Source organism: Dermacentor variabilis, chromosome 5 (genome assembly GCF_050947875.1).
Source record: "Dermacentor variabilis isolate Ectoservices chromosome 5, ASM5094787v1, whole genome shotgun sequence".
Taxonomy (NCBI): domain Eukaryota; kingdom Metazoa; phylum Arthropoda; class Arachnida; order Ixodida; family Ixodidae; genus Dermacentor; species Dermacentor variabilis.
This window is the reverse complement of record NC_134572.1, coordinates 159,497,252-159,524,932: the sequence shown is the minus strand read 5'-3', so window position 1 is coordinate 159,524,932 and position 27,681 is coordinate 159,497,252. Positions and strand designations below refer to the sequence as shown.

General features: G+C 48.4%; 1 protein-coding gene across 1 annotated transcript; it reads left to right on the top strand.

The window, feature by feature from the left end:
* Positions 1–477: 477 nt before the first annotated feature.
* Positions 478–23,278, top strand: LOC142582014 (sodium-dependent phosphate transport protein 2C-like). Its single transcript, XM_075691439.1, has 6 exons — positions 478–663; positions 2,673–2,788; positions 13,364–13,481; positions 17,961–18,118; positions 19,862–20,282; positions 22,595–23,278. The coding sequence occupies exons 1-6, from the start codon at positions 504–506 to the stop codon at positions 22,846–22,848; spliced, it is 1,227 nt and encodes a 408-aa protein (XP_075547554.1). The 5' UTR covers positions 478–503; the 3' UTR covers positions 22,849–23,278.
* Positions 23,279–27,681: the final 4,403 nt, after the last annotated feature.

Here is a 27,681-nt window from a genome sequence, read left to right as displayed (position 1 = left end):
ACACCCGTGTGCTTAGATTTAGGTGCACGTTAAAGAACCCCAGGTGGTCAAAATTTCCGGAGTCCTCCACTACGGCGTGCCTCATAATCAGAAAGTGGTTTTGGCACGTAAAACCCCAAATCTTATTATTATCCGTGTATTTGCTATCAAGAGAGAGAGAGAGATGACAGAGAGGACGAGGAGCTCTTTTCTGCAGCCCTTTAGGGAGCACCTCTCGGCACCATGCTATCGCAATAAAAACTACAAAGTAGTAGTTCGTGGACATCTGAGGCCGACATATTGTCGGTAAGTTACTACTTCAATTATAGACGACCAACTAGCTCAACAATCAACTCTTCTACTTTCACTGCTCGTTTATTCACTGTTTTTCGGAATGTTCTAGCGCTGGTACAGCGCCCACGCTTTCCGCGTAGCCACGAATTTGCTCCGGCGTCCCCCCCCCCCCTCCCCCCGTTGTCTTGCCGTGCGCAGTGCTGAGCGTGAAGCAGGCCATCCCGATCGTGATGGGCGCCAACCTGGGCAGCTCTGTGACGAGCAGCGTGGCCGCGCTCTCTCAGGTGACGCGACGCGACGAGCTGCGCCGGGCCTTCGCCGTGGCCACCGCGCACGGCCTCTTCAACTGGCTCACGCTCGTCGTGCTGCTCCCCTTCGAGGTCACCTTCGGTGAGGGACACTGCTTGTCCGACTCTGCAACAGCCTGTCCCATATTATAACTCGCTTACCAATCCACATTGCCGGCTTTGGCCTATCGACAGCGACGGACGGCTGCATAACGCGGGCGCATGACGTTTTCAATCAATCAACAATCAATTAATCTATCTTCAGTCAATCAATCAAACGGACTTCTATTTCTCCACGAGAAGTATGGGGGTGACGGAAAGAAAGCCGCTAGCTGCCGCTTGACAATGCTCCGGCTTCAAAGAGCTACAGTTAAAATCTCGCTCCGCCTCCGCAGCCTTCTTTCGTGCTATTCACCTTATACCCTTTCCAGCTTCCTACAACTAAAGCCCAACGCAATGCGAATTTCTCTTTGCTCATGATGCCCTTCCAATTCTAAGAGCTTAGAAAAGAAAGCAGAGTCACTGTTCTTACCGCTGCCTACTTTTCTCTTAGATTGCATTTTTTTTTTGGTCCGCATCGTTCAGTATAACACAAGGATTTGAAATGACAAAATCCGTCCACGTTTCTGAATCTGCTTACTCCTTGGACTTCAACGTGAAACAATGTTTTTTTTTAATTTTAACCGTAACAGGGCAAGCAAAGTGCCAGGTGTTGAGGACGTGCATAGGAAAGTGCGATGCTTTTGCCAAATTTCAGACACAAGAGCAGCGGCTGATCAAAAATTACCCGATTAATTACCGCGTGCCCAAAGCACGGTATCGCGAGTGTTTTCTTGCATTCCGGCCCCAATCGGAATGCGGCCGCCGCGGCCTGGATTTGAACTCGCGACCTCGAGCTAGGCGGCACAAAGCTATAGCGACTGGGGCCACTGCGGTGGATTCCGCGAGAAAGGCCTCCACATTCGATCCTTTTGAAATGTGGCTGCCATGGCCTGGTCGCAGAGTTTTTTTTATTTTAATTAGCTTAAAAGCTTGACACAGCTGTGGTTCCCGCTTTATTTAGGCAGCACTTGTCCTGTCCATATCTCTTTATATGCAGACTGAATCACGTGAATAGCAAAAGTTTTGCTATTGCCGAAAAAAAAAACCGCGAATCGTGAGGATTCTTTCTTGACAAGATGCTGTCTAAGGTTAAGCGTAATCTTTACCTCGGCGCCAACTTCGATTTCAATATTCAAATGATAGTGAAACGCAGAAGCACTATCATTAGACAACCGATGAACTGATTTGAATGCAATACCTTGCATGCATTTAAATAAATATGTTAATTCTACACCTTGCAGTAACCAGAGTTTTCATTTAGAACATGAAATTTTACAAAAAGTCTAACAAAAAGGAGATATCGCAATTCTTTAAACATCTGTAATTGTGTCGGAAGCGAATAACTTTGATGTACGAGTTTGCAGCTGATGTGAAATACTCGTAAGCTTACAGTGCTTACGAGTATGTCGCAAAATTGCTAATAATGAATTAGTATATTCCATACCACTGTAGAATATATCAATTTTTGTCCGCTTATGATTTCTCAATAGACGCTGCCTACAAAATTCTGAAATTCTGATATGGTGTTTTATGTTTAAGTTGACTGTAAACAAATTTTTTTTTTCGGTGTTCATAAGTTTTCGAAAAAAATAAGACAGCCAAAAACTTTTCCCTGTCTACAGTGAGTAGGTTATAACCTATTGTTTTAAATGTAACCTACCTCATCGAAATCGGTGATTTACGAGTTTAAAATAAAATTGAAATTGGGGATTCGAATGACAAAATCGATCTCTCTGTTCGTATGTACTTTAAAAGGAGTACCTGAGGTAAGCTTACATCAGCCCGTGTATCATTCGCTCCAACGAAGATTTAACGAAACGCGTTACGTTACATGTTCGTACCACTACTGTTTAAATGTACTGACTGCTTTTTTTTTTGTACGTACTAATATTGGGAGGTCCCTCTGGCACTCTTACTTACTCTTGGGACCTCCCGCTGATGCTCCACAGAATGAGTATGCCCGTTTACGTAACATTCCAGGAATAATGATAATAAAGCTTTCGCCCGCAGCGTTCTTAGAGTCGTCATCCCGAATGGCAGTGGAGGCCCTGGACCGCAAGCACCGCCTGCTCCGGTACAACCACCTGCGTGCGCTCACTCGGCCGCTGACCAGCTTCATCATTCAGGTGCGCGTGCGTTCAGCGTCACGTATGGATGAAACAGCGGGGAACCCTGCATGCGTCGCTTAGAAGTTCGATGGCAAAACGCATCTTATAGTGGCCTTTGACCTCTTAAACAATGGGGAGTTATCGCATGCTGCACCTAATGGACGGGCACGTTCATCTCGCAGGCACCACATAGTGAATGTGCGCTCTGTCTACTGAAACAAAAGAGAGTGAAAGTATTCCTGCACCACATTGCTTAGGTTAATCAATCAGTGAATCAACAAAAGAAAATTTCATCGGATAACTTGAACGTGCGTAGAGATATTTGGACCGATAGCCTAAGTGGCTAGAGAGCGATCTGATAGAAACAATTCATACCAAAACGTTACAAACATGTGACTAGTCAATGGAATACACACAGCTGCAATTGGTTAGAAACATTACCAACCTATAAACAATTATTGTCAGGGCACGTCAGGTCAACCGACGCAGAGGGGCATGGGAGGGGAACCACTCCTTCGCGTAGAGGGGTTGAACGTAGGACAGCTGGGAGTAGGATTTGCACATTTGTCGCCTGATCACGTCACACACACTCGACGGACAAGCCCTTTCGTGTTGACAAGCGTGACGATTAGGCACGCCTTGTCCTAGGCATTTGGCTCTGTTTCATTCGTTGCCGCACAAAGTGAACCGTAACACCATTAGCAGTACGGCAGGAAGCAAAGCGACAGCTCTTTTATAGAAAAGACTCTAGTGAAAGATGCTACCAAAAGCGGAGCGAGATTAGACATCGAAAAGATATTTTGGAACGTGTTCAGGCACATTCTCATCGGAAAATATTTAAAATGCGCAAACCTCCACGTGTAAGTATTAAGTTTCTGTGATAACCTACCTCATGTCGAAGACAGAGCAGAAAATAGTTTAATGGCTTCAACTAATCTGCCAGGGAACAGCGGACCAGTACCCGGTACAGATGGCTTGTCAGCTGAACTCTACCGGTCCTGCTGGTCACAAGAAAGCACCCCACTCATATTTTTTAATAATCATTGCCCGAGAACGTATCCGTAATGTAATGAAGAGGCAAGAGGCCGTCCCTCCCATCACACAGTTTACTCCTTCCCTTCTCATTCTCTTCCATTCCCATTCATCATGCTGCCCTGTGCCCTTCATCTATTCACAGTCGCCCACACGTTTACAGCGTTACTTCACTACTGCGATAGCCAAAGATACCTCTGGAAGGCGGCACTGGTTGTTTAGGGACGGTCGCAGGCATCGCGGACGATTCTTCTGTCGCAGTTGGAAAATGATGTCGGAGAATGTTGGGCTGTTATTCTGGACATTGCCGAATACCGCCATACTGTCAAATTTTATAATGATGGCGTTATGGGCATTACACAATATGGCAATATCACGAAAATTGATAATGTGCAGAATAAACGGCCGCCGCACTGATGCACCGCGCGAACAGCAAAGCCGTCTGCTCAGTCGTCGGGTGCGTCTTCGCAGCGTCGCGGCCGCGGTGTACGAAATATAATGTAGTTGCTGCTGACGAATCAAGGCGTGCCAATGCGCCCGAACCTCCCGAGCTCAACGAAATGCTGCGTGCTGCTGAGCCGTGCATGCCCCAATTGAAAATATATGGCGATTAGTGGTCGTGAGCCGTGACATCATAGACGACGTACCGGCTGTTTCCTGCGAGTAATGTGGAGAATATAGCTTTTCAGGGCTGTAAACGGGGGCCGTATAACGAAAAACTATTCCAATATGTTTCTATTCCAATCTCCTGACGTCAAATTTGCCTTGATTGGTTGTCTGAACAAACCAATCAAATGCTCCCCTCGTTCATAGGAGGTCACTTTTGTTTGCTTGAAAAACGAATAACATTGCCTGCACTTGGCGGCTTGTCTTAAGTAATTGGCTCACAAGAGGAGAGGAGCATGCTCAAGTGTAGAGGGCTTTGATGGGGCCGAGCCACTGCACTGAATATCGATAACCGGATGAAGAGGGTGGTGCCGGCGTCTGCGATTGGTCCGCTTTCTCTTACTTAGCTTGCGGTGGTTCGTCGACAATCGCGGCGGCATGCAACGGAAGCTTAAGAATGACGCTAAAATGGATCCTCAGCAAAGAATAGTTAGCACAAAGAGGTCGTAAACGCGCCGAAAGTTCTCGAAAGCGTTCCATGGTCACGAAAAAAGTTTTATTACACGCAAATAAGCCCATGCTCTCCGGCAGGGACTAGTAGCCAGTGCCGGAGCGATCGGCGGCAGCCATCTTTTATTCCTTTCGGAACGGGGTAGCCTGCGGCTATTCAGAAGAAAACTCAGTTTTGTTCGGCATATTAATGCATCTTTAACACGTACGCGTCACTTTGACGCGGTAAGTTTTTGCGGTTTTGTGACGTCGCGTGAGAGGCAGGTGAAATGGGTGCAGCCCGAAAACGTATGACCAATAGCCGAGGGCTAATGGCAAAAAGGCGTCGAATCAGAAATAACTTTTCGTTTTGTTCGGTCAAGCTATGCATAATCAGTGTGTACACGTCATATCAGATGGGGAACTATCGCGGTTTTCGTGACGTCGCGTGATAGACAGGTGAAGTGGGGGTGGTCCAAAAAGTTTTTGTCCAATCGCGGTGGGCTGATAGCAGAATTGGAATAGAAAAGTTTGGAATAGATTTACGTTATAGCGCCCCAGGGGACACCACGTCTTCGCCGAAACCTGTGGTCTTGTGCGTGTCTGATAGGGAGACTTAGGCAGCATGGGGAGGTCTTCGATAATGATGGTCTGAGGCGTGTTAGTCACCCTGGCTTTCTTCTGCGAGACAGTTGCGCATTCGCCCAATGACGGCCCTGAAGTCCGGCGATGTGGCTTTTACTAGTCGTTCACGACCAGAATTTTGGGAGATGCACACGTCGCACTATTCTTCGGCGGCAGCCATGTGGTCGGGGTCCTGGAAGGGTAGCGCGTCAAGTTCGACAGGAGCCGGCGTATCCATGTGCCCAAGCAATGATGAGCGCTAAGGCGGCTTAGCCGATTGCTGCACTTGAGAAGGGGTCTCGGTCTTGTACAGTGAAGATGGTGTGGTGTCGGGTAACGACGCAGAGTCCGACAGCCGCTGCGGAAAATACAGCCCGCATTCTGGGTCTACACCATGGTCGGCTGCGAGACCATCTGCAGTAGCCTTGACGAGCATTGTGGCAGCAGTGCGATGGCACTTCTCCCAAGCTTTGCTGGGTTGCCGTCGCAGCAGCTGCGATGACGTAGACAGCCCAACTGCTACGGTGAAAGTAGCAGCGGTGGTCTGCCGTGCGTTTATGGCTTAGGACTGAGCCAATGGTTTTATTTCGGGAGCTTGCGATGTCAGGTGTTTACATGACGGTGGGCGTGGAGGTTGTGTCAGCGATGAACTGGAGTTTCCGCAAAACTGTGACGAAAGCTTCACCTAATTCCGTCCTGAACAAATGGGCGTGGCCTTCTTCCTCGTCCCACGTCTTGAAGACACCGCAAAATCACCCCTGTGCCATCAACCATACTTTTTTGCGGGTTGGCCAGGCATGGCAGTCACCTTCTACACTCAGCGAGCAGCATGATCTTTAAAACCGCGTAACTCCGGTTGTTCCGAGACAGGCGGCTGTGGGACGGAAGCCGTACGCAACCGAGGCAATGTAGTCGAGTTGCTGCAATAACAGCGACAGAGCTCGGGTGACGTCGGTAGGGCTGCCAGGCGAGCCTCCCGAGGCGCCAGGGACAGCGTCCGCGGACAGTGCGGTGGTCGCGGTACACGTGACCACAGGACTGATTAATGAAGCTTTGATGGCATCCTCTGGCAGCTCGGTGGTTCAGGTAATCCCGGGTAACGTATCCATGACAAGGGAAGGGTGGACGGCATTCCATGGTAGGAGTGAGGCACCCGGGATGGCGAGGACTCAGGAGGACTGCGCTTACGGCTTGTTCGCCTGAAGGCTAGGTTTGACTACGCCATCGTAATAAGTAGTAACAGGTCATCACTGCCACCACCTTGTTTACTCATTTACTTATCTCCGCATTCTTTTGTTTCAATTCTTCGCACGGCCGTGCGTCTTTCATCTTTCCGCTAACTCGCTTAATTACTGGAGGCCGTATACGAGGCTTCTGCCAAAGCCTTGGCTCCATTCTTGGAGGAGGAGAAGGAACTTTATTATTGCAGAAACCGTTGCGCGGTTTATTCCTGGGTGGTTCCCTCTGACAGGGCTCCACTGGCGATCGTGGCTCGCCGGGCCTGGTCGAGTGTCGCTAGTTGGCTTCCCAGGTCCAGTTCGGAGAGTCTCGCCTCCCAAGACCACGTAGTGAGTGTGTGTGTTGTGACTCGTGGCGAAATTGCGTCGCCCGGACGATCGGCACATTCGTGTGTTATGTACGCGAGTGTCGCTGTGTGGTTGCTACACCAGGGACATGTTCGGGACGTATAATTGTCTGGGGAGATTGCGTGTAGACGAGACAAGCGTGGGTATGTGTTAGTTTGCAGGCGGCACCAGTCCCTTGCCTGGAGTTTATTGAGAGCTTTGTCGGGGGGAGCGTACTGTGTTCTTCCGAGACGTTGGTCCTGCAGTATTTGTTGACTTGTTAATAACTTGTGGGTCGCTCGTCGGTCTGTCGGGGGCTGAAGAACGGTGTGGTCTGCCGCTCGGCTAGTGAGACCTCGAGCTGCGCAGTCCGCCTCTTCGTTGCTTCGCAGGCCTTCCTCCTTCAGACTTATAACACCGCATAACACAAACTGGGACATTGAAAACGATTGTTTTAGATCGAATGAAGGTATTATTGCAGAAAATGATCAGTGTCTACCTAACTGGTTCCGTTCCCCCTCACCCCCTGTGGGGTGTATTTTCATCTCTCAGTCTAACACGTGATATCCTATACACAACAGCGCGTGAAGCTTCAGAAGTATTGGTAGGCCTGTACCAAGCCAAAGTTTTTGATTTCTTAGCACACCAGTATTTAATCGAAGTGCTGCGCTACTTCACCTTTCTGGAAGAGGTGGTACACATCCTGCGTATATTGTACTCGAGAACAGCAGCTGAACTACCAATTAACATCACTTTGACACCTAGCTTTAATGTGACCGGCCAAGTCAACCAGGGCTACTCTTTGCCACCTACATTATTCGCGTTTGTAATCGACGCACTGTTAAGACGTTTTAGTGAGAACGCGCTGGACAGAGGACTTGCCATGCCGGGAGCAGAATGCATAAAGCTACCGGCATGCGTTGATGACACAGCTTTGTTCTTACGGAATTAGGACAGTCTTATGCAAGTGTTTCGTATTTACATCGAGTTGCAAGAATGCCTGGGGGTAAAAAAAAAAACAGGAGGAAGCGCGAACTGCGGAGCTCAGGATGCACGTGGTCATCACCGTCGAGAGCTTGCAGTCCGTAGCGTCAGCATCTTGGCCCCGACAGCGGTAACGCCAGCGCCGCAGTGTGCGACCGCTGTACGCTTACACAGTCACCTTGTGCAACTACCAAGCAAATAGTGGCATTGTGACACCAGTTTCCAGGCTCTGTAAGATGTGTGCGACAGTTGTACCTCCAAGCTCAGCTACAGTACAAACGCGGAGAGCAGAAGCGTACGCATTTGAGCTGGCTGGTTTGTGACTTCACGGAAACAGCTTAAAAGAGCAGAACGTAAGAAAGGGACAGACAACGGTGCTGACTAACACTCAGTACCACTCAACAAGAAAAATTAAACAGAAAAGGAGCATGCGCGGAAGTATTGGAATGAATTACTTTGATACCAACGATACCGTTTTAAAAAGGAGTGAATTGCATGGCCAGCCTACGCGTACACATCGTCACTTGTCCGGATCTGGAATGCTCTGGATATCAGTCATGCGGGCTCATTTATTTGAACGCGTAAGCATTCTTTGGCGAGCTCCACAGCCCTGTCACGCGACAAGTGTAATGCTTTGTATGCGCACAAAATGCGTAATTTGCAAAGTTAAGGCATTTAATCGTTATGATACTGCAAATGTAGATGAATGGAAGCTTTTAAGCGATAAGGAACAATTAAAAAATAAGAATACCCACAGAGATACATAGGGTTCCTTAGGTGTACGTTAAAGAACGTCAACCCGCCGTGGTTGCTTAGTGGCTAAAGTGCTGGGCTGCTGAAGCCGCGGGACCGAATCCCGCCTACGGCGGCCGCATTTCGATAGGGGCGAAATGCGAAAACACCCGTGTGCTTCGATTTAGATGCATGTTAAAGAACCCCAGGTGGTCTAAATTTCCGGAGTCCCCTCTACGGCGTGCTTCATAATGAGATCGGGATTTTGGCACGTGAAAATACAAAATTTCTTTTTAGAAAATGCATGGGGAAGCTCATAGTAGGGGTGGGCCAACTGAAATTTGGGGGATGGGTCACCTTGAAATTTGGGGGTGGGCGAACTGGAAATGTGGGATGGGCCAACTTAATTTAGAGGGGCGCCAAATTAAAATTGGTGGTGGGCCAACTTGAAATTGAACATGGGCCGACTGAAATTTGACGGTGGCCAAACTTAAATTGGGGAGTGGGCCAACTTGAAATTTGGGGTTGGACCTACTTAAATCAGAAGGTGGGCCAACTTGAGATTCTGGGGCAGCCCGATGTCCAATGGAACACTGCTGAGCGTCCTTCGAGTTCTGAACACCTCACGGGCAAGCGATCACGTTGAGACGCTTGGCGCGTTTTTATTTAGGCCTTGCGGAGATGCAGGCAGAACGCAGGCGAGAGCTTGCGTGGACAAGGAACGCGCGCACAACACAGGCTTGCGAGAGCGACAGCGGCCCTCACGCAACGCCTCACGCGCTACTGCGGCAGCTGTTGTTCCCTTTCAACGGCACTGCTCCATCGAGGCGCGCTCGTGCCCGGTGTTCCGGCTCAATTGGCACGATTACACAGAAGAGGCCGGATGCTGCGAGAAAATCTGACAACTGTCTACTGAAGCCTAAGCATTCTTTTGCCACTGGAAAGTCCATGAGTAGACGGGCATAAGCTAGGAAAAGAAAGTAAGCAAAACTAAGCAAGACCGAAGTCACAGCCGAGCCAAACAGTGCCTACGCATTAGTAGACAATTCTCAGAATTTCTGTAGCTTTTATTCGTGCCTAAAGGGCCCGAGCGCATTAGATGAGGCATGTTCTGGGTCATCATGGTGCTTTGACATAATGATCAAGTCGAACACAAATTGCGAAAAAGAAAAGAGCAGCGACTGCAGTTATGAAGTGCCGTTGTAATGTTTACCGGATTCCTCCTTCCGGTGGGCGTTTATCTGTCGGAGAAACGGGGCGTTGTGTGAATGCCCGAATGCGCGAATGCTCAAATAAGATCTGTAAGCTAGCAAAAAATAACCGCTTGTCACTGCATTGCGCTGAACCTGGCTGTGAATAATGTTTCTTTAGAATTTGCACCATTGTGTCAAAATACCATGATCAGCGCGCACCACGTGTTTATATCCGAAGTAGTATTCGACACGAAGAAAAGTGGTGATGCATGCGCAAGCTACCCATTCATTTCCCTCCTGCCGAAGGAAGGACCCATGACTCCTGTCCGAGTGATTCGTTTCACTACTTCCACCCATACTCCTGCTGCGGCTTTTCTGTCTTTCTTGTTAAACGGAACAATAGATATGCTGCATGAAAGAATAAACATTTGTTTGATAGTCACCCGCCATTGTGTGCCCCTTTTTTACGTCGCACTTTCTTTTTCTTTTCGCTGTTTCTGCTCAAACTATAGACAGCCGTCCTCTTCCCTGATATGGCGTCTAAAGTGAAGGGTTTACATTGCATATATCACTGGAGGAGTGGGGAAGGGGGCATTCTGCGAACAAGAGACAGGCTTGAACGTTGAACCAAAATGGTGCCTAATGATAAGTGTATACATTGTTGAGAACGAGAAACCAACATGCTTGTAGTAAAAGAGTGCGACGTAGCACACACCTTCTAGACACTCGCTGAATGGATGTTTGGAGGAATATCCGTCGTGCATCAACCGCGGCCATGGGAGCTGTTCTACAGCATTAGCTCTACACATTTACCTAGGTTTTGGGGGTGTTTCCACAACACCGCAAAGCAAATTTCGGTGATCAAATAAAACAATGCGCCTCAGGCTGAGCACGACTGAGCGAATGGGGTCATTAAAAAGAAATTATTGGGTTTTAGGTGCAAAAACCGGAATGATTTGGATCCCTGGTGTTCCTTAACGTGCACCTAATTCTATGTACACGAGAGTTTTGGCATTTCGTCCCCAACGAAATGCAGCCGCGGTAGCGGGGATTCGATCCCGCGACCTCGCACTTAGCAGCCCAACAACATAGCCACTAAGCGACCACGGCAGCCATTCATAGAAGCAAAGATCTTGGGAGCCTGGCCTCACAGTTCATTAGCCCAGAAAGCCATTCGAGCGCTTCTTCACTACATGAAGGCCACAGACTTGAGTGCCCTACAGAAGACATCCTGCACCGAAGTTGGTGCATGTGGAAGTGCGATATAGATTCATGTTTTCCCTCTTTCACTCCCCTCCCAACGGGTAGAGTAGCAAACTGAACTCGTTCTGGTTACCCCCTGCCTTTCCTTCCTCCCTTCTCTCTTCCTTCTCTCTCTCTCTACCTCGTATCTGAAGAAATAGCGGTTGAAACGGCTAGAAGACTAGTTTCTTCGCCGAAGGCCTACATGTCATCTAACAGTCTCTCAAGGCAAAGTTGTCCTATGGCGAGAGTGATGGCCAGAACTTGTTTACTTCTGTGACGACTTAGTACTCGCGTAAGCCCCGGATGTCAACTATGAATCTGAGGATCCTGTAAAGTAACGCGGTGTTTTTACAGGAGCACTGTAATAACATTGTCGAAACGGTTGCTGCCAGTGTTCATAAAGATAGCATTTACTGTTCTGTTTGTTCCTTCTACATTATTCATATCGAGTGTATTGAGTTTCATTCCCAATACCTTGGAATCATTGTATCCACCTGCATTTAGACACATGACGCTTTTTCACGTGTGCCTACTGGTGAATAAATTTTCTTTCGTCTCAGTTGCGCGACCGCGAACGCCCTTGGAGTCGGTGCCATTGTATTGGTGCTGGAAGTGCAACTATCGATCACGAAAACCGACAAAAATGCAAAAAAAAACACTTACGAAGCCTTAACCTTTGGTGCCAATTATACATGTCAAACGCTGATGCGGTAGATCTTATGCATGTGAATAAATCGCATGTACAGTTAATATTGTTGATGTCTAACGTCAATACTTGTAATGTGATTCTAGTAATAAATTCTGATTCGGATTCTGGTCAGACTGGCTGTGAAGTCGCACATTTGTTAAAGGCCAAGTGCAATGAAATTTCACTACGACTGAATTCCTTGTACATGAGTAATAGACGTTTACGATAGAAGGCAATATTGGCGGAGCTGAATGGTTGGTAATTGTCTAACTTTCTTATTAGCATCATTTTAACAGCGCCTTAGCAGACGACGGTTACACCTTGAGTTTAGCAGATGTTAAGCAAGCCCCAGCACAATAACTTCCGGGATTAGCCATGGCTGGCACGTAAATAATCTCTGAGGTCATGCCGAGGCGCCGCGTGGTATGAGTCATGCGTTACTCCCTTTCCAGGGGCTGTGTATCTGTCCGATTATCCCTCTATCTGAATGTGTATCTAACTGTTGTCCCGAAAGCTTAGGTCACTGGGCAGTACACGGTATAATGTTTAGAGCATCGGACTGATGAGGGAACCTTGTTTGAAATCAATTGTCGGGCCAACTTGCATCGCAGATGTGTTACACTGCGTATTTGCCGCAATCAGTTAACCCGTTGTACGCGAACTTGTCTTTACTGGGTATGCGTCATTGTTTATTCGCCGCTCTGAGTGCCACAGTTTAATTAACCACTTTGATGTCAGTTTGGGTCAATGGGTAGGAGCGACTGGGTATGATACGCTCTGCGATGAATCTAACACCAGCTTGGGTTACTAGCTAGGCTATGTCTAACTAGGCATCTGTCACTCTTTAGCGATCCTCTACGACCACAACTTGGGTCGGTGGTCGTATGCTACAGGGTTTGTGCCGCTCTTCAATGACAAAGATAATTTAAAATTTTCCCTTGGTGGGCGGTCTCGTCTCGACTTCGTGACGCGTTTGTGAATGTCTAATGGCCTCCGTGATAAGCTGCGGCGCGCTGCCGGAGCTGATCGCAGAGGCCACAGGAAAAGCTAGAGAGATACACGCTTCATAAATGACGCGTTCGAGCAGTCGCAATACGGTGCATCGATAAATTACTTCAATGCTTGCTCGCATTAGCGTCGACGTTCATAAGGTTCTGTATGATTTTCTTGCTTCTTTTCAGTCTGGGTGTCGCAAATGTCTACTTTTGCGAACCTATACTGATGCTTCCAGTCTAATTTCAAGCGTAAAACTTTGCACGGAGGGTGCCCTATTCTACACTACCTGATTTTTGATGTTTTTTTTCTTGCGTGGCCCATCGTTGGTGCTTCACTTTGATTTCAACTCGCTGGAAGCGATCGCCTTATCACACGCACCAGTCATCTCCGCTTTCTTTTTAGACCATCGAGACGCAACACTAATGTTCGTACTTCGCAGCTGGAAGAAGCGAGGCCTCCGCAAAGGATGACCGCCGAGCGCAACGACGGCAGTGGCATCGTCATCAACACCGTCCGCACCTGCTGCGCCTTCAACGGGAGCCGCTGCGTGAGACCCTGTGAGTGCGCAGTTATTACTATTTCATTCATTCATTCATTCATTCATTCATTCATTCATTCATTCATTCATTCATTCATTTAAATATACTGCAGCCCAATATAGGGCGATAGCAGGAGTGGGAACATTATACTTTACTATACATTACACATTAAAAACTTACATATACACAAGAAATATGAATGATCAAAAAGAAGCGCTTTACACGCTAGCGAAGTGCTTACACTGGTAGCTATAAATGTTTTTAGTGATAGTAAACGAATGTTACCGGGTAGAGAATTCCAATGGTCTATTGTACGTGTTAAAAGAAAACTGTACTTGAATGTGTTAGGACGGGCATAAATAGGTGTTATGTTCAATGCGTCGGAGCTACTGGTACAACTTGCGTTAGTAAATGGGATATAGTTGCAATCAGAAAGACCAGAGGGGGAGTTACTAATTGCATATAAAAGATTTAAGGCTTCGATGTCATAACGTGAAAGTAATGGCTCAATGTTCAACGATTGTTGAGCCTTTTTTGGTGAGAAAGTGCGCCTGTAATTTTGGCAAATGAAACTGACAGACTTTCGTTGAACGTTATTGAGCGAGCTTGCTTCGCATTGTTCGTAGGGGAACCAAACGACAGATGCATATTCTAGAACAGAGCAAGTTGACGTTTGATATAATAGCAGTTTAGTATCGCGGGGGGTCTTAGCTAAAGTGCGGCGCAAATAACCTAATTTTTGGGACTTTCCCGTTTACATATTCAATATGTTTAGACGATGAAAGATATTCTGTTAAAATGAGACCGAAATATTTATATTGAGACACTCTGTTAAGTTGGATGCCATCGAGAGAATAATCGAACGAGAGGGGGCTCTGTCTATGGGCAAATGACATCACGACTGTTTTACTACAGTTGACGTTCATTTGCCACGTTTTGCACGAAGCGCAGAAAGTGGTAAAGGATTGGACAAGGCTGTGGTGTTCATCAGTGGAGCTAATAGATTTGTATAATACCCAGTCATCTGCATAAAGTCTGATTTTAGTTGAGGTGCTACGAGGTAAATCATTGATGTATATTCGAAATAATAAGGAGCCTACTACGGATCCCTGAGGAACGCCTGACGTGACATCGACAGGAGTTGATTGATCCCACTGAGTTAAAAGAAACAAATTGTGAGCGATAAGGAATAAAATTGACCATCCAAAAAACGAGACAATTGTTTAGAATGGATCACAGAGTCAAAAGCTTTAGAGAAGTCAATAAAGATGCTGGGAAGATGTTAGAGAACATCATTAGAGTTAAGGAATTCGATTAAATGTTTGTCAGTAATGTGCTCTAACATCTAGCATGACTGGTGTGTGAGAGAGATCGGAATGCAGTTAGGGAGTTGTTTATCACTTGATTTATGCAAAGGTCGGACTTTGGCTCGCAAAACACCGGAATTTGTAAACAAATAATTCATTTAAATAATAAGACGAATACAGGGAGTTTTGTGTTTTTCCTCCTGTTGGAGTCGTCTGCACTGCGTGCTATTTAGGCGTAAACTAACGTTTCCGCAATAGCAAAACAGCCGCTCTTTAGACTCGTGTCACACGTGGATTTCTTAACATGCCCCATCGTTAGGCTGCCCCACACAAAACCTCGTTTTTCTTTCTTCTGTGTGAAGCGTATTCGCTGGTGCTTTGTACAAGATCTGGAATGCACAGTCGTGCGAGATTTGAAGGTTGAAGCGCTACCGTCCACGATTCCTGCAGTTGTTCCGTAGGAGGGCGAGTTCTGCGCGAGAGAAAACGAGATGCCACGTTTTTCCCCTGCTTTGCTCTTTCATGCAGCGGTCACCACACACTTTAATTTGCAGTTGTGATCTGCCTATGCTTTTTTTGTCAACCGCTTTTTCTTTTCATGACACTAGCCTAACATTAGCTTAAAGCTACTGCGTTCATGACTCAAGTACTGTCAATGTGATTACAAAAGATTCGGCGACAACACAGACAACAGAGAATGGGGAATCTTCAAATTGCTACCTTAACGTACCTTAGTAGGAATACAGATCCAGGAGCCCTGAGAACTCAAGCTCAACTCGTTTCATGGCTAAACATAGACAAAACCGACACAATCTGAGTCGCTCTTCTTCACTACAACGAAAAGAATGAGATCAGATTTCAACACGTGTGATTTATATTTTACTTTTGTAGAGCATCGCTGGGCCGACCATAAATGAATTCTGAAACGGGTTCAATTTTCCCACTTATAATAATGGAACATCTCTTTGTGGTATTCTATAAATTTCCGAATAAATAGGTTATGATTATTTTTTAGACCACTCTAAGATGTTCCAAGTTGTTATTTTTACAATTCCGGATTTTTCAGATTTCATAACGAAATAAGTGCGTGGTCTAGTTGCATACTTTTTCTTAGCTTGCGAGAAACATTCAAATAATTTTCACCTTCATTGACTAAGCTAAAATGGCCAAAACAGAACACTGATTTCGGAGCCAATCAGAGACAGTTGCTCAATAACGAAAGTTTGGCAATTTTTCAAAAGACATGCTGTGGGTGGCATAGTTTAAGCTTCCCGTGGGCCAATAGTACTAGTAGCGTAGATTTATCATAAATATTGCGGCGGGGCACAATGCGTTAATGTTACAATAATAGACCTTTGAATTTGTAATAACCGAAAATCATTAGACCTGCTTTCCACCTTTAGTGAAATAAGTGAAATAAGATTTTTGAAAAAGTCCGTGCTAAGCTTTTCAAAACGAAGGTTGATTCCTTTCTACGGAGAAATTTTCCCACCGCATATAAAAATTTCGCTCAAACCTGACATTAGTCAGGATCCGCCTCAGTCTGTCCTTTTCGGCACACGCCCCGGCGCTGTCAGTCGTTTTAAACCGGTTTAGTGTAGCACTTCTGTCCTATCGTTAAATCGACTGCAATGTAGCGGGTTTCGAGGAGGAAGCATCGATGCCTGCAGCAATGTAAGCTCTATTTGCTGTCTAGTCATTAGTTTGACGGAGACGTGCGATACGAACAATGGGCAGCTGTGGGACGAAAGGCAGGCAAGCACCCAGCGGCGTTAAAGCAGAGCAGTCGCGTTGAAGGCGTCCTGACGCCGCCGGTTTGCCGAACCTGAGAGAGGTTCAGATTAGGAGACGCAAGAGTCTTGTGTTCCGACTGTGCCCGCAAGCTGCTTCCGTCCCAGCAAAAGCTTAAGCCGACTTCGGATGTTTTAGTCGTCCCCTAACCTAAAGCTCTCTATGACGCCTCGGTGGTGTTTAGGAGAAATTCCCCGATATTGAGAAATGGCAGTTTTAGGTAACCTGCCTGCGCAAGTCGTCCAACCACAAAAAGTCGGTCGCCAGTTATCTTTTTTTATGTCACACATTAAGCAGAAGCATTAACAAAAGATGTGTGAGAGAAATAAATCACTTTAATGTCTATACGATGATCTTTCGGTTTTCCTCGGCTTTCAACATTGGACGGTAGGTAACAAAAATTGACAAGGCGTGTTTGTGTTTTAAAATTTGCTAAAGAACCTGCCTTTTCGTACGTCAAGTTAGACAGTCTTACTTATAGCCATAGTTCCTTTCCTCTGCTTGATTGGCAGAGTGGCAAGAACAAGGGACAAGCAGGAGGTGGCGAAAAGTCATAACACGGATAGTGGCGTAGCTAGAGCGTCACACATCAGCGACCTGCACTGAAATTTCTGCGCTAGCTTGCAGCCTGCCCAGCACTACCTCCCCCCCCCCCCCAGAAAAAAATTCCTAGTAGCATTACTCGATGGAACCATTTTGCACCCTTGTTACGCGGCTCCATTTTTCCGCGTCCCGACTCGTGGTTGAATATCGAAAACCTGCCTATAGCGCTCTCTCTAAACCAGTTTGCTCGAGTAATGATGCTAGAAAAGTTTGCGGGTAAGTTTTCAGAGAGGCCTTATTTATAAGTTGGACGGGACAATACAATCCGTCTATTTAGTGACAATGAATGTTCAGTATGCTACAGATGGGTCATTCTGTCTGTCGTATCTGGCAAATAATTATCTCATCACTGCATCACACACCACGGCTGTTGTTGTGGAAAATCAGTTGGTTAGCAAATGATAACGTGGCATCAAAATGAAATTCCCCCCTTTTCGCCTCAGGTCCGGGCTGTAGCCATTTTGTTGTCGATGATGTTTCGTTTATGTAACGCTCGAGAGAAGGCTAATTTGGCGACGTCTCGACGACGGATGCAACTCATGATTAACTTCCGGCTCAACCTTGGTCGGTCGCCACTGGCCAGCTAGTGTTTCCTGCCCTGCTAGCGCAACAGCTGGTCACGCATTTGTAAAATATACCACGTTCCCGCTGGCCGTTACTGCCCAGCGGCACAAGACTGCTAGGAAGTAAACCCCTCGACTCAATTAGCGCCTTCACGTGCCTTCGTCTCAACGTGAAATGCGGATCTCAAGCGCCAGCACTCTAACCGGCCGGGCTGCATGTTGTTTTTTGGCAGGCCAAAACGCGCTGGCGCGCCTCCAGCTGAGCGACCAGACGGCCGGCCTGGTGCTGCTCTTCTTTTCGCTGCTGCTTCTTCTCGGCTGCCTGAGCCTGCTGGCGCGCACCCTGAGCCCCGCCCTGCGGCTACAGGTGGCGTTGTCTCGGGTGCCACAGGTAAACAATGATGCGTTGCTCTGCTATAGCAAACATCAGAGACCAGCGGAGCTGGTGGAAGGTCAGTAAAGTAGCGCCAAACCGCACACAAGACACACGAGCGCCGGCAACGCGTCCCTATGATGATAGTGATCTAAAGATAGGAAGGACGCTTGATTCTGCAACCCGTGAGGGAGCACGGCCGTCCCTATGGCGTGCGCCAAAGGCGTCTGCTATGGCGTCCGCGATTCGCGTGGCCAACGCCGTAGTAGCCGCTGCGGTTGTCTCCACTCTGTACGGAGTAGCGGGCGAGGAGGACATCGGGGCACCCTAGCAGCTACCGCAGAAGAACGCCCCTCCTTCCTCGCGCGCCACAAGAGAGGGCACGCATCCGGGCCGCGTTCGTCGCTCGCATGCGCGCCGCTTTTCCTTCTGTGCTAGTCTCCACCCACCATAGCCGCGTCGCTATGATGATAGTGATCTAAAGAAAGGAAAGACGCTTGATTCTGCAACCCCTGAGGGAGCACGGCGAAGCGTCGCCAGTGGAGAGGGAGTGGGAAGTGAAAGATGATGGAGAAAGAGGGAAGATGTGGCCTAATGCGCTACAGGTGGCAGTCCTCAGTAAAGTTGCCAGCGTTGTAGCGGGCGTTTATAGTGCGCAATGCTATTTTTATACTCTGCTTTCACTCTCTCTCAGCTCTCTCGCCCCAGCTCGGCGAAGCTGCCCATGTCAAGAGAAACCCAGTGAGGTTCTAACAGCTCCGCTGTAAAATGTGCAGCTAGCCGTCTTGGACTTAATGCGCTGTGGAGTAAGTAGAGCAACAAACGGCTGTTGTATTGGTGGCATAGTCGCAGATAACACATACTCAAAATACGTTTCGTTATAAGGCAGTGAGTTCATATCAGGTTCAATGGCTCGTTAGCACGAAATATCATGTGCCTTAAAAGCCAAGTGCAACGAAATATTGGACCACGTAAAAAGCATAGGTGCAAAAAGTGTTCGACGCAGAAGTAGCCTGTGTACAAAATTTTACGGTTCTAATGCGAGTGGATGCGTCACGAAAGGGTCGCAAAAGTAGGTGACCCTTCGTGACGCTGGTAGTGACGCATGACTCGGAACTCACGAATATTTGGCATCGCCTCAGAGATTGGGCACCACCTGCAGCTGTCCGCCACGCGCTGAGAAATCTCGGAGGCGACTCGCTAGGACACACATCATATCCACTAACTACCACCAGCACGTGTCGTCTACTTAGGCGCTATTATCAGGCTGCTAAGAAGAATATTAGACGATTGTAAGCCCAAAGCTACACCTTTGCAAAGATTGCTTCAATAGCACGCGCTACTCATCATCCAGAAAGTTGGGGCCGAATTCACAAAGCTTTTCATTTGTAAGTGCTGTTTTTCATTGGCTGATCACCTTCGCTAATAAGATGTACTACATTACTATTGGCTGGCACGAACGCTTTTAGCGTAAGAACGTTTTGTGAATACGGGCCCTGGTTTCGAAGGGGTTGCTCATAAGTCTGACACACACACACACACACACACACACACACACACACACACACACACACACACACACACACACACACACACACACACACACACACACACACACACACACACACACACACACACACACACACACACACACACACACACACAAACACAAACACAAACACACACACACACACAAACACAAACACAAACACAAACACGCACACGCACACACACACCACCGATCCCGCTCGTCCCACTCAGGGCCTGCTCGAGGGCTACGCCTGCCTCTGCCTGGGCCTGCTCGCCACCCTGGTGATGCAGAGCAGCACGGCGCTCAGCTCGACCCTGGCGCTGCTCGCCGCGTCGGCGGGCGACCGCGTGGCCAGCCTGCAGCGCGCCTACCCGGTGCTGGTGGGCGCCAACATCGGCACCACCAGCACGGGCCTGCTGGCCGCGCTCGCGGGCGACCCGACGCCCGAGACGCTCCAGCTGGCGCTGTGCCACGGCTTCTTCAACGTGTACGGCGCCCTGCTGTTCTACCCGGTGCCCTTCATGCGGTTCCCGCTGCCGCTGGCGCAGCTGCTGGCAGCCACGGCCGCCCAGTACCGGTGGTTCGCCGTCGCCTACCTGCTGCTTGTGTTCCTCACGCTGCCGCTGCTCGCGCTCGGCCTGTCGTTCGCCGGTGAGGGGCCTGCTGCGGCCGCGCGCGAGGCCTTTCTTATAGGCGGCGACGCCTGCTGACGATACTCGTACATACGCGATCGTGATGGTTCTACGCTGTTAGACAACATTGTAGCCGGTCTTGAAATGTAATAATCGCAATTTGTAGGTGCAGATACATTTCAAGTAGCTTTTTTGAATATTTTCTACGCTTTTCAGTTTACAGCTGTAGGCGATAGAACGTAAAATTGGAACGAATGGACGACAAATTTCATTCAGGTTGTCATACCATAGCAGACGTGGAGTACAAGCTGCGTAATAGAGCTAGCTATACGTCACTGAGAGAAGGAAACTTTCCGGTTAAACCGATGTCATTCGCACTCATTGAAGATTCTCGAGCATGCGAAAGAACCGCCGAAATATAGCATAAATTTCCCATTTGGTGCTTTTAGTAATCAAAGCCGCATGGTGTACATTGTAATGAAGGAAGCTTGCGCACGTTGTGAATTGGGATGTGAACATATTTTTGATATTCATGGTTAAAACGACTGTTCATTATTCGCACATTATTCGAAAAAGTATTCGCCATTGAATTTGGTTCGCTTCTGGTTCTAATAGATCCACATTCGGTTCGATCTCGAAAATAGCTGTTCTCACATCCGTAGGCAACACAGAAGAACACACATAGCTTACCATAGCGTTGAATCGTAAATGAATCTTTATTGCACAAAGTGCGAACTATAGAAGGAAACACTGAGGGAGTTTTATCTCAGCGTAAAAATGCATTAGAGTTGTCATATTTACGTGGTAATGAGGTGCACAGTATCACCAGATGCAGCATATTTAGGCGTGTGCTACACGTGTGCTTAGCTGCGTTGCTCTTCTTAGTAGAAAACAAACAACCAAGGAACAAACCTGAGTAGAAGCTTCTAAATGCATCCTATGAAGAAAAGCAGCCCGTCGCAGTTTTCACAAAACTAAAACCCACATTGACTGAACACAGTCTCAAATGTTTTGACACTGCGGGGTCTACGGTCTATGACTCTATGAACGGTATACGTAAACGCCAGGTTGAGTCGTCTTCATTATCTTTAGGTTAAGGAGTACGTACCAAACTCCCACATTGTGGAATGGCACGCTATCGGAATACTGTTGCATTACAATCACGCAGTGCTGTAGAAGGGATAAAATATGAAAAGGAAAGTATAAAATAAAAAACGGCGACAGCGCTGCAAAATGTAGAAGCGAATTGCTGAAAGTGCTATCGCGCTTATGGCCTTCAGCGATTACTACCAGCCAATAATTTGACATCGTTGGTTGCTTGTAAATGTCTGTTGCCAGTATCACAATCGAATAAATTGCAAATTTTGCAAATACAAAGCACTAGTTTGTGCATAAAACAAACTCTCGGCAGTTATTCTTTTCGTGCCTACCGACAAACGAGGAAGCGACGACGCTCTGCTAACTCTAATACATTCACGGTAACAAATCTTGTGCCGTTAATTTATTTGATTTACGACCCACCAACTACCTCAAACCAAGATTCTCTGCAGACGCAAGTCACATTCTTCAGCTCAACAATTGGCACTTATTAGGACGTCAAGTTATACTAGTCGGAAATAATGCATTTCCAGCGGAATGATTTCAATACGATGGCAGAAGGACAACCACCGGACATGTTGACTTGCTGTGCTAAGGACGTGTCCTGTGACTTTTTTTTTTCCTTTTTGGCCTTGTCTTCAGTGGTGTTGCTCGCAATGCTCCTTAGTCAGAGGAAGAACGACTTTCACGAGTTTCGCGTCTACTGTACCAAAATATTCTGCTCTCTCAGGCGAGTGCAACGCCCCTCCAGGCTAATATATTAGCTGCCATTAGCTGCCTCGTTCAAGCCGTTCTTTCAAATATCCGGTTGGGCAGCGCACCGATTAGCACCCTGTGAGCGTATTTAATATTAGTCAACGTATGCACCTGTTTGCGTCTTGCCGGTGAGATGGGGCCACTGTTGCCAAACCTACGAATTTACAGTGACCGACAATGCAGCGCCAGCGCTGCATACCTGCTTTCTGGGGTACTTCGAGCAGTTCCCGACACGTATTCCTACGTCCAACTTGTAAACAGTGTAAAAGTGTATAGGCGCTTCCGAAGAGAGCTTTAAGGCTTTCCTCACCCAATGCCCTCTTGAATGCTGAGCCCAGGTGAGCACCTGCTCAAGAGCATTAAGAAAAATGGCCGCAAATGCACTTTGCACCCATGCGTAACTCTCCGGAGATGAGCTGGTCTCGCACCCCGACGGACGTATCTTACAGCCGGCAATCGTCCCTTGATGCACCGCAGGCAGCACGCTGTTCAGCACCGTGGGCGTGCCGCTACTGCTGGTCGCGCTGTTTTTGGTGGCGCTGAACACGGCCCAGCGACACCGGCCGCACTGGCTGCCGCCTTTCCTGCGCTCCTGGGCCTGGCTGCCCTTGTGGATGCACTCGCTGGCGCCGCTCGACGCGCTGCTCGAGGAGTACGTGCTCAGGCGATGGCGGATACTCGACGCCTTCCTCGGACCACCGCCGCCGCCCGCTGCCCCCAGGGCCTCCTAGCGAAATAGACCCTGCGCAGAGGCAGCGACGAGGCAGCCGGAGGCCCTACACAGGACCACCCTCTGCGTGGGTCAACAGCTGCGACTGACTGCGCGCCGCATGCTGTTTTTTTTTTCTTCGTTTTTTTACGTATTCGGAACTTTAACGTGTGACAGATGCACGATTTAGACTGACCTGTTTTGCGTAAGCGTAGCGCGTATATACGAAGCGATTTATTTTATGTGTGAAAAAATGTACATTTGCTGCTATCGCTTTAGTCCAGTGCCGTACTCTTCTCAGGCGCTCGGTACTGCTCGACAGTGCCGCGATCCCGGCGTATATTACAGCGCGATATTAGTCGATTCGTCGTCATGCCACTGCCGCGTCACCCGCTCCTCCTAAAATGGGTAGTTTCACATGTAGAAGATTTGAGCCGACAGGGTAACAGGGGAATAAAATAACTTTTATCGTCACCTTGTGTTTTTGTGCCTAAGACACCGGCAACCACAAGTGTCAGCCGCTTCGGACGAGTATTACCGTGATGCTATTCTGTGCGCTCGGTAATTTTTGACGATGCGTTCTGAGTGCCACGAAATTGTGCGCCACGAATCTGTGGCGGACGGTCAAACTGTCAAGACAGCGTTCTACGTGAAAGTCCTGAAGTGCCGATGTTGTGCGCCGCGCGCGACCAAGCTTGTCGAATGAGAGACGTTGGATTCTCCACCACGAACAATTAGGGCAGAACCCGTCTCACGATTATTGTGGATGTTAATATGATTAGCATTCTAGCAATGTAGCTATACAGCATATTTCGCAGGTCGCGTTTATTAATGTCCCATTGAGCGAAAATCCGTCGTATAGTCAGCGTGACCGAAGCATGGTACAAAAAATGGACGACGGCGCAAAGAGTAAAAACACATGTTATATAATGCTCGAATTGGCGTCAAATTTCTCTGGGAAGTTCCTGTAAACAAAGTAAATGGCCTTGAAAAAAAATTTCGTACATTTCGGTCTGGGTGCGAGACGAGCACGCCTGTCCGACGTCACGGGGGGCTCCGCGGTTCTGGCTGACTGTAGATGTGCTTAGCGCATACGTCATTGGGCCAGCGCAGCCAATGGGGAGGAGGTGGCGCCACGTCATGAGTGAGCGCGTTCATCACGTTCCGAGGTCTACAAACGGCATAATGCTTTCGCATTCTTACAAGTAAGCAGTCTTTTAATAATCAGTAGTGCTTCATCTGAGACTACCGTAGATTTGGCTACATGCAACGTACACCGTCTCCGTTATCGGCCCATTCTGCTATGGCACACCCTCGTCAAGGTTGTCATGAGCATGACGGCGTGGCGATGACTGATGACGACTCAGTGACGACAATGGATGACGGAAGGAGGAATTCAAGAGCGCATGTGTCGCTGAATGCGTGAGTGCTCAAGTAATCAAAGCTTGGCCAACAGTCTCCTCGCACCGGACACACCCGTTCACTCGCTAACTTCTTAGCTACGTCCGGCCTCACGGCCGTCGTGACGGACAGAGGGGGGTTTTTTGTCGTCATGAAGGAAGATACCTTTTCCAAGAAAGGTGCAGCACACTCTCACGCTCTGCATGAAGGCGTGATGCGGCATAGAATAATATCGTTCTTCAACGTCAATGCTAAAGGCTCTGTAACCTATAGCGTTTTTCCGGCAAAGAATCTACAACAAAAGTAGAGCAAGGAACAGAGGAAGTGCCCTAATATGCAAGGATCGCAAATGTTTCTGAAGGGAGCCCTGACACCGAGAACAGTCAAGTGTTCCTCTCCGGTACTGTTGTTCTAAACGTACCATTAGGTTTATGGGTCTTTGTGGAGAAGAAAACGTCCATCAACAGTCCCTTGCTTAGCTTGACTTCACTCACCAATTTCTGTAGCGAGAGATTCTTGAGCAGTTTACAGCACGGGATCTCACGTTCGCTGCCTTTTCACACACCTTTCAGAAGTTTTTGTGCACTGCTGCAGCACTGAACAAGAACTTCCGAAAGGTATTCTTGTTCTTTCTCACTGCTGCAGCAATGAACAAGAACAAGAATTTTCAAATAAAATTGGCACCCTCGATTAATCAAATAAAAAACGCGTCAGTTAATCTCATCTAATTATGGATAGTTCGATTATTAAAAAAAAAATCGATGGTCGCAGAGAGGCAATATATAGCGATTCTAAGGCGGCCATTAAGGCCTACCAAACCAGGATGGTCGCCCATCAGGCCCTCCGCATTCTCCAAAGCGCCGAAAGTATCTCTCCGCATTCTATCACTTGGTTTCACGCTCACTTGGGGTCGACTGAAGGCTCGCCTAACCCTATCGAGGGTGCGCACGAGGCCATGCGAGGACTCGCTGATCGCGCCGCCTTCGCAGTCCCCCTGCCCCGCGAGGAACCCTTGCTCCCGTTCCATGAGGTTACCTAACACTACTCTCTGTCAAGACGGGTATTCTCCCTCCCGTGCACCACCTTATGCAGGGCGCTGGCGGTGACCCTTCGACTTTTAGAAGCCGTGCGTATCCTAACTTTCGTCATGCAATATACCCTGCAAGGTATGCCAGTGCGGACTGCCCTGCCTGTGGACTAAGGGCAACACTGGACCATGTGTTGTGGGAGTGCGAAGCCATCGGCTCCTCCTCCAGCGAGAATAGGTGGGCTGCGCTCTTGGGTGGCCCCGAACTCAACGACCAAACCCTGGCGCTCCAGAGTGCCCGCGGTCGGGCCGTCAAGCTCCGCTTGGCGGTCCCTACGTGGGACTAGCCGGGTGACGCAGGGTCTCTCTCCGCCCAGTAAATCTCTCCCTACCCCTTCCCCTATTACCAATTCGTTACCAAATCCTGATCCTCTAATAGAAATAGCCCGCCTACGTCGTGACATGGAGGCGCGCTGTGAGCGCCTACAACAACAAATGGACGCGCTGGTGGCAGACATGAGCACTAGTATGCAGGCGGCTCTGGACAGGATAGAATGCCAAATGGAGGCCCTTCAAATAGGGATTACGGAGCAATTAAAATCATGTATAGAGTGCACTTTCGCACGCATGCAAGTTCCTGAGCTTAGCGGTAACAACGAAAGCGCGCTTTCCGACCAAGGCTCTCGGCCGCAATCTTCAAATGTGGGCACCCGGCGCCCGCATCCCTATGCACGACCGCCTGCTTCCTCTCGCGATGATGATGGCGCCGCGTAACGCGGAGCAACTAGTGGTGTGGAAGTGGAATTGTAGGGGATTCCGCCGAAAACGAGGTTCCCTACAGCAGTATATCGCCACATCCACGAACCCTCCCGATGTCATCCTCTTACAGGAAGTCAATTGCACCCCTTCTTTATCCGGCTACAGCATGCTCTCGGGTGTCTCTCCTCTTGTGGGAGCCTTAGTTTCGAAACATGTTACATGTCACATGCATACCACTAACATTGACATTCCTCACCAAATATTGGAAATAATTACGCAAGGTAAACGCAGCGAGAGTCTGTTTATACTCAATGCATACAGTTCCCCCCGTTCGCGAACGCACTGTTTTCAGCACCTACTAGCAGAATTTCGATGGTTTGGACGGGTTTGTGTGGTGGCCGGCGACTTTAACGCTCCGCATACTGCATGGGGTTACGTTAAATCGCAGGCTAAAGGGACCCGCTTATGGAATGCCATCTGTAACATGAGATACACACTCCTTACCGACCCAGAGCACCCCACTCGGATGGGCAACAGCGTATCTCGTGACACCTGCCCTGACCTTACCTTCGTGCGCAATACTGGCCCAGTCGTTGCGCACGGGCCTTTAGAGGAGCACCTTGGTAGTGACCACTATATTGTGGCGACCACCTTGTCATTACGGGGTGCGCGCAGGCCCGAGCGAAATGTGCGTATAACGGATTGGGCGAAATTCAGGGAACGTCGCCAGGACCCACCTGAGCGCCAACGCTATGAACGCTGGCTTGACTCTCTCGCACAAGATCTAGCACACTGCGCATCACAACCGAGACACCAGACATGGACCCGCATTTACTTCTTCTTTGGAACGCACGCAGAGGGTTGACACGACGATGGAAACGACAACGCCTCAACCGCAAACTTAGGAAACGTATAGATCAAATTACACGGGAATCTCAGGAGTATGCAGAGATCATTACGAGGAATAACTGGCGAGGATTTTGCGATCGCCTCTCAGGCACATTGAGTGCACCAAAAACGTGGTCGATTCTTCGCTCACTCACAGATCCCACCACAACAAAGGGAAAAACATTTCAGCAGCTGCACATCCTAATGCATGAGTACAGGGACGATGTCTCGACACTCCTCAGAGAGCTAGAGAATCATTTCATACCCCCAGGCCCGCCGCCGCCGTACCCTGACTATCCTTATGTAGGCGAGGCGAACGAATTGCTCGATGCAGACATCACATCTGGCGAGGTGCGGGTGGTCCTACAAGACCTACGCCGCAACACGGTACCGGGAGCCGACCACATCCGATTCGCCACCCTTCGTAACCTCAGTGACACGGATATTAACCACCTCACCCATATCTTCAATGATTGCTGGCGCAAGGGCATACTTCCCAAAGCATGGCGACACGCCGACATCACACTGATCCCCAAACCGGGCAAGCCTGTTAAGGTTGAAAGCTTACGACCCATCTCCCTAACATCCTGCATTGGTAAGCTCATGGAGCATGTACTCTTGCGGCGTCTGCAGCCCTTCTTCGAAGAAAAATCATTCTTTTCTAACACTCAATTCGGATATCGGGCTCATCTGTCTGCCAAAGATGTGCTTTTACAATTGCGGGAGGAAGTCATAGGACCTCCGTTGTCCGCCCAAACGAGAGCACTCATCGCCTTAGAC

Coding starts and splice junctions, on each gene's coding strand:
- LOC142582014 (XM_075691439.1), top strand. CDS start 504: ATGGGCGCCAACCTGGGCAGCTCTGTGACGAGCAGCGTGGCCGCGCTC. Junction 2,789..13,363: donor TGACCAGCTTCATCATTCAG/GTGCGCGTGCGT, acceptor CGTACTTCGCAG/CTGGAAGAAGCGAGGCCTCC. Junction 20,283..22,594: donor GCTCGGCCTGTCGTTCGCCG/GTGAGGGGCCTG, acceptor GATGCACCGCAG/GCAGCACGCTGTTCAGCACC.